General features: G+C 39.2%; 1 protein-coding gene across 1 annotated transcript in view; it reads left to right on the forward strand.

Annotated features, from left to right (window-relative positions):
• Positions 1 to 6,036, forward strand: part of ZFYVE9 (zinc finger, FYVE domain containing 9) — a gene marked incomplete at its 3' end in the record, with an annotated part of 28,149 nt that extends 22,113 nt beyond the window's left edge. The window contains exons 9-11 of the mRNA XM_009584428.1: positions 2,452 to 2,676; positions 5,124 to 5,206; positions 5,932 to 6,036. Coding sequence (XP_009582723.1) covers positions 2,452 to 2,676; positions 5,124 to 5,206; positions 5,932 to 6,036 — 413 coding nt within the window. The remainder of the gene's footprint in view (positions 1 to 2,451; positions 2,677 to 5,123; positions 5,207 to 5,931) is intronic.
• Positions 6,037 to 7,384: the final 1,348 nt, after the last annotated feature.

The raw sequence follows: 7,384 nt of genomic DNA on the forward strand, positions 1-7,384 counted from the left end.
TTAAATAAGTGACAACAGTTGATACATTGGTTTGCACTCACTAGCAAGATACCTGAATTGGTTTATTAGCGGTGTATTCACTGAGCAGGCAATAGTGTCACAGCACAGGCTGACAGAGAAATGCATTTGGACATGGGCAGGATCAATGATTTTCAGCAGCTGACAACATTTGATGTGACTCTGTTAATCATGTTAGTCCTTCAGTTTGACCAGTAGCTACTTTTCATCAAGTATGCTTAGCTGAGCATTACAGAAATTGTAGCCGCTATAACAGTTCTGGAATTTGATCTGGGTTGGTGGTGTCAGCTCTGTGTATCTGTAAAATAACAAATCAGCTTCACAGGATAGCGGCAAGCTACAAACGAGCTGCACCCTGCCATGGGCTGCTGAAGCCTGTTGCCTTTTAACAGAGAACTTGAGAGCTTAGTTTGTGCAGCACCTTGTAGGTACAGCAAAAAAAAAAAAAAAATTCCACTGAGGTGCCCACAAATTTGAATAGCAAGGAAACCCCTGAACTTATTTGTTAGTCGGAGTATAAACACAGCCTTTTGTTTACAGACCCGCCAGTAGCTGTATTTAAAGCTGGAGGTCCCAAGGTCATATGAAGGAAACAGTACTCGGTAGTGGTTGTGCCAAGGTGGACTGGAGGGATGCAGAGTAGCATGGCCACATCTCCAGAGTGAGGGCAGGAATAGCTGTATTATTGTCATGCTGGCGCTGGCTTGATGGAGAGCTGCTATGACTTGGGACTTTTATAGGGGTTCAGTGTAAAGGGCAGACTTGAAAAGACTCATTGGTTAACCTTTCTTTTGCTGGCCAGAACTGTACCTACTGTATTTATTTTTCCTGTGTTTGTAAATGCTTGTGTATGATTTTTAGGCTGTTTTGCAGTATAAAGATAGAGAAGGCTTAACTTGAAGATCATACTTGTATTACTGAGGACGTCAAAGTTGCACTTTTGTGACTCATGTTTTTACTTACTTAAAACCTAATGTTTATGTGTCTGTGTGTGTCTCCTGTGTATGAAAGGGAGAAACCCTCCAGTTACTGTCCAGTTGATGTGCATGTTGGAGATATGCACATCACTGCCTTGAGTTCAAATACAAACACTCCCATTATGAGGTGGTGGAGAAAGAGCAGAAACTCCTACTTAGCAGTCTCTCTGCCTGCAGGTGGGAAAGCGTGGGATTACTGCAGAAGCCCAGGAGGCCTGCATGAGTGCCTCAAACCCATGCGATTCCTCATAAGTGGTGTGATCAACCACACCGTGCTCTCTGAAATTACTTGTGATTTTCTTTGAGAGCAAATCAGTGCTATTAATATTCACATCTTCCTATGGAGAATTGTGATCAGCTGTTCTGTACATTATTTGCATACTGTTGTTGTCATTTGATAAAAGGAATCACACCATGGTTCTTTGCTTCAATGTTAAATGCTGTGTTGGATGCTATAATAATCTAATCAACATTCAGATTCATTCAGCCATTCCAGTGTAAACATTTTTGGAAATTAACAGCATCAAAGAATAAAAATGTGAGTAAAAATTAGTGATGTTTCTCCCCTGTGTCTCTCTCAGTTGCATTTTACATTAAGTGTACTAATTAAATAAACACTCTTTTGTGTAATTCTTAAAAATTACACAAAGATCCAGATCTTCAATACGTGTCTGAGTAGGCACCCCAGTGGTTTGCCTAAATGGAAGGACAACCAGTGGGCATTAGTTGTTTGACCAGATGCACATCTCTCCTTTAATCGCAGCTGGGTCTAAAAGTTTAGTTCAGTCAACAGCAGCTTCTGCAGTGGAAACCCCTTAAATATCTGGAAGACACTGAAAACAGGCTTTTTTTGGGTGCTTTTGTAGTGCTAGGGGGAGGTTGTGGAACCACTTGCTTAGCACCAATACTGGCCTGAGCTATCCTTCCTCTTCCCTGGCTATCCCCGGGCTGCATCATCCCCTCGATTACACTGCCTCTACTTGAAACAGGCAGATCTCCATGAAACAGGCAGATCACAGAAATGGTTGAGGCTAGCCTCCCTCCCTGCTCCCCCAGGAGAGGTGGTAGGTCTGTGGTTGTACATACTGTCCTGGTAACACTTGCAAGCATGGCTTAGTCAGTCAGGTGCAGCAATGAAGGTACGTGTGCGTGTTCCTACAAAACTGACTTCCTACCAGTGATAGTCACTGAGTATGTATCACCAAAGGTGGATCCACCGGAGATACCGTGGCTTTGGTGGCTGTACTCTACAGCAGTTATTCCATAACGGATTATGCACTTTTACACAGGAGGAGCCCCCATGTGCAGCAAATCATTGTTTCTTGTATGATTAATAGATGTTAGTGGTTCAGGAAGCAAAGTGAGTTTGATATGGATTTTTTTCTCTTCTGAAAAACTTTTAAAATTCTTGATATAGCTCTCAATCTAGTGAAATAATGAGCATTTTTGTTCATAGGTAATGTTGTTGGCAACCTGGGACACTCCTTTTTCAGCCAGAGCTTCCTTGGAAGCAAAGAACATGGAGGGTTCTTGTACATTGCAGCTACGTATCAGTCCCTACAAGACCTGGTGCTCCCAACCCCACCGTACTTATTTGGCATCCTCATTCAGAAATGGGAGACTCCCTGGGCTAAAGTGTTCCCCATTCGGCTGATGCTGAGACTTGGAGCTGAATACAGACGTAAGTAACTTGCATTCTTTTAGTTGCAGTTATTTCTGCAGGAGAATATATTCCGGTTTAGAGCACACACACCCAGCCCTAAATTGTTACCAGTCAAAGCCACACAAGCTTAAACAGGCAAGTAAAAATTATGTTTTATACCCACATTGTATCTAACTAACAGCACAGCAGTACTGAGGTTGTGATATGACCTACAGCCTTTTTACAACTGTACTAGTTGATCAGGGAGATTTTTGTGGAGACAAATCTAGTTCTGAGCAGCTGTTTGTAGTTCACTTAGTGACCTGAAATAGAGTTATGTGCAGAACAAGTCTGATTTAGCTGGTGTAGTTAGGACAAGGGAGAGCCTTTGAGATGTTAAGCTCTTTCCATGCTGAAATGAAAGAGCATTTGCTTTTAGGTTTTTAAAACCACACTCATTTTCCAGAGAATAATAACATGTGTGCAGGGGCAACTGACATGGCAATTTGTTGCAAAAATTCTGTTGCAATTAGTAACAAATAAGCTGGAGAGAGTGTGTCAGCTGAACAAAATCTTAGCAGTTAGCATGAAACTAGCATAAAGTTAGGATAAAATCTTTTTCAAGAGACACTTGCCATTGGTGGAGCAAAGAGATTATTGGAAGTCTGTCCACCATGATGGGCTAAAAATTTGCTGTCTTGCTCATCTGCTGTTTTAGTTGCGAAATTGGTAAATCTGAATGACTATGAAAATGGTCTGTTGTTAATTTTTTTTCAAAACTTTTTCAGAACTTTTTAACAAAATAAGTTTTACAATATGCTTTATAGGTATTTGTAAATTTAACTTGTGATGTTTAGGGAACATTCGGAATTTTTCATAAAATACCTATAGTTACTGGAGAGGAAAAAGAAAATCTTCATAATTTGCTTTCTGAGGATGAGGACTGCAGGTTAAACTTGTCCGAAGAAACATTAGTGTTAAAGGTGTGTAAGTTTTTGTGTGTATCCATGAGGTTTTTAAGTAGTGTATTTATTCCCATCAACGTTTAGAAAAACAAAGAAAGATGCTCATATTTTGGATGTGACATCTGTTTTTGAGCACAGAAACAAATGTTTTGATATTCACAGACGGAAGTACCTGCTCTGAGTAGATTGGGAATCTGGGGTTTGAATCACTTCTATAGCTGTGGTTTGGATTTAGGCATATTCACTTGTGTTGTGACAGCTGCGACTGCAGATTACTTCCTCAATCGCCTCTTGGAAGGGGCTGCATTTGTATCTCAGGTTTCCTTGGATACATCCTCTTTTCTGGTGGAATTGTCAGATTTTGGCCATTTGTCCAGTGCTGCTGAATGCACAGCAGGTCAGATGCAGGAGTCGCTTTGGGTTGCTCTATGTCCAGAAAACATCTGCAGATCAACCGTACAGATCAAACACAGGGAATTCAGTGCATCTGGGACGTAGCTGAGCTGCTGTATGCAGCCAGGGTGGCAGACACGGGAAATTCGACACTTCTTGGTGCCTCAGGACACTGTTCATGAGTTGGTCAGCTGTATGGTGCATGTATGGGAGCTGTGATGTTTTCCAGATATCACATCAGTGTGCAAAAGCTGGAGCTTATTTCTATCAGGAAATCCTGATTATGTTATTCAAACCTGCTAAGCGTTTTGCAGCCCCTTCTGACTACACTGGGAACTGTGAAAATGTGCAGCATTTGGGGAAATCAGCTGAGTGTTTGCCTGAGGATAGTTTAGGAACCTTCCTTCAAACATGCGTTTTGAAAACCTTGGCATTACATATTACTGCATGAGTCAAGTTTCAAGCACTGTTATGGCTTCTGCTGCAACATAATGTAATGTAGCCAGATCCATACACTACACTTTGAATTGCATCATAGATGTTTTACAAGTATGGCTAAGTCAGCCAAGGAATGCAGATATTTGGCATTGCTGACATACCATAAATGTGCTTTTAATTGTTTTTTATATACTCCTGTAGAGAATTTGCCATGTTCTTATGAAATCATGAAAACAGAAAATGAAATAATCTGTATTATCACTTCAATGTCACACGTCAGCTACAGAAGCCAAAGGCTTATGATGCTATAGTGGAGAGCAGCAGGATGGTCATGAAAAAGGAAGAAGCCATTTCCAAGAAGTAGCCTGAGAAAAGCATTTAGAAAGGTCGTTTTTGCAATCAGTGTCCAGATCACTAGGTTCAGTCTTGCAGTGTGGCACTTGTAAGCATTCCACATAATTCTTCTTACTGTTTCTAGCGTGGTGGGCAAGGAGCCATGACACATGTGTAAGGTGCATTATAATGTTAGACCCTTCTTCCCTTTTGCTTTTTAAACTCTGGTCTTCTTTCCAGTCTCTTCTTTTGCTGCTGCATGGCATATTCAACTGAGGAGATTGTATTTGAGTCTGTTTTTGCAGAATCTCAGTATGTAAATTTAAATCTGACCTTTTCTGTTTTATTTTTTCCTAGTTTATCCATGCCCACTTTTTAGTGTCAGATTTCGTAAGCCTTTGTTTGGAGAGACTGGACACACGATTATGAACCTTCTTGCAGTAAGTGTTGAGACTGAGTTTGCATGGATAAATGTGGGGAGAACCGTACTCCTGTTGCACGTAGTAGCTGGCATGCTTAGAAGATGACAAAGGAAATAGTGGGCATTTGGGTGAATTTACCTGCTGTTACTTGGATGTTAGCTTTCAGCAACATAGTGAATTCTAAAAAGGCACCCAAATCAACATCTGAAAGCTGGCCACCTGAGAACGTTTGGATCTTGAAACAAGTGCCTTAGTTGCTCAGATTCCTTCCTCAGAAGTGGTAGGTCATCACAGTGTGCAGTCACAGCTCTCTGATTATACAGCGCTTCAACTGAAGCGAAGTTATTAGCTCTTCCTACTTTGCTAATATTTTCAATATAGAAAATTCTCTTTGATGCATCACTTAATCTCACTGCTAGAAAAACTAATAACTCTATCCAGGAATGTAACAGAACACAGAGAGCAAATTTTCTTACATACAGTGATGACATTCAAGGCTGGAGAATATTAATTTTGATGTAAGAAAATCAGTGAAATGGCTAACAGTCATGATGAAGTTTTTTCATTTGTTTACTTCAATTATGTAGGTTACAAGCTGTGATGTCTCCCTCCCTCCCTGCCTTTCAGTCACCACTTAAAATTATTTTAATGGGCTAACTAGTAGTCACTAGGATAGTTATGAAACCTACAGTGTTAATGGTGGTCATCATGCCTAACTTTTAAAAACTTGTTTTAATTACCAGGACTTCAGAAATTACCAGTACACGCTGCCTGTGGTCCAAGGTTTAGTGGTTGATATGGAAGTCAGAAAAACCAGCATCAAAATTCCTAGCAACAGATACAATGAGGTAATGCTTGTAAGAAATACATTTGTGTACAGTTTCTTTGTGGTTGGAGGACCTGGGATCTAAAGGAATTTTATTTTATTCACTACCACTAGGGAAGACTGCCTCAAAAGCAAATGATAAATGCACACAGAATGTTGCACATGTGTTTTGAGAGTGAGTGAGGGTGGCTCCACAGAAGGAATGCAGTTCAATTTAGTATTAATTAAACTCTTAAACTCTTTTTCTTCAGTTTTTTTAACTGTTTACATATAAAATGTAATTGTAAATAATAGAAAATACTGGTTTGATTTGAACAAATAAGTAGACAAACTTTACACTTGAGGTAAACTAGGAGGAAAAAGTGCATTAGCTTTTTTCATCTATGTTGTGAGTGCATACTCAAAGTGTTTATTAGTATTTTCTAGGTTGCTGTTTATTTTATGTAAAATTTCTCTCAACATCTAAATTTTATACCTGATTCCTGATGTGAGAAAATCAATCAGCGTCTTTAGGATTTAGTGCTGTTGAGAAAGCTGGGTGAGAAGATATTTGAACAATAATGAAAGAGAGCAATGGAGAAGGTGATTGATTTCATGTTCTCTCTGAAGAGGAGGGGGTAACTTGGTATTTTGAAACCAATCAGCAGTTGGGGTGAAAGCAAACCTCCTGGGTAAAATGGTGTTTGTAAAGGTTCTTGTAATATCAAAGCAGAATACAGCTTTATCTCAAGAGAGAATTTCCCTGCAAGAAGCATTTGAGTAAAATAATAGTGAGAGTAAAGAAATAAATTTAAGAAAGGACGAAGTGTTCTTATGTGAAGTTTGAAAAGCTGAAACTGATGAAGCAAGAAGATAAAGGGTCTGTTAAAAGGTATATTAATTCTTGATGCAGTTGTGAGAAAATGGAAAAGGTCAGTAAAGTTTGCATGAATTAAATACAGACTGACACACAAGATGCAGTTTTGTAAGCATTAGCTTCAGTTCTGTATTAGACATTGCACTAAGCTGGGCTGTGAGGAAATCCCTGTGTTATCCAGTTCAGGAAAATCTCTGCATCGTGTTTGGGTTCTTTTTCCAGTGTGAAGCAAGGATTCAGCTTTTTAAATGGAGGAAGTTTTATTTATTTAACATTATTGCTTGCAATCCAGTTGAAAGATTGAATTACTAGAGATTTTTCATCTGAGTATAGTTTGAATTAAGATGAATTAAACCACAAGACCTTTACTTTTTTCTCATGTAAAGCAGTATTTAATTAGAAAAGAGTGTCACTCAAACTATCTAGAAAGTGAAAAACTTGTTTTAAATCTCATGGATGGATTAAATGTAGAGAATTCAGATGGCAATTAACAAATTAAATATCAATATATAAT

This window comes from Fulmarus glacialis, unplaced genomic scaffold (assembly GCF_000690835.1).
Source record: "Fulmarus glacialis isolate BGI_N327 unplaced genomic scaffold, ASM69083v1 scaffold46558, whole genome shotgun sequence".
In the NCBI taxonomy this organism is placed as follows: Eukaryota; Metazoa; Chordata; class Aves; order Procellariiformes; family Procellariidae; genus Fulmarus; species Fulmarus glacialis.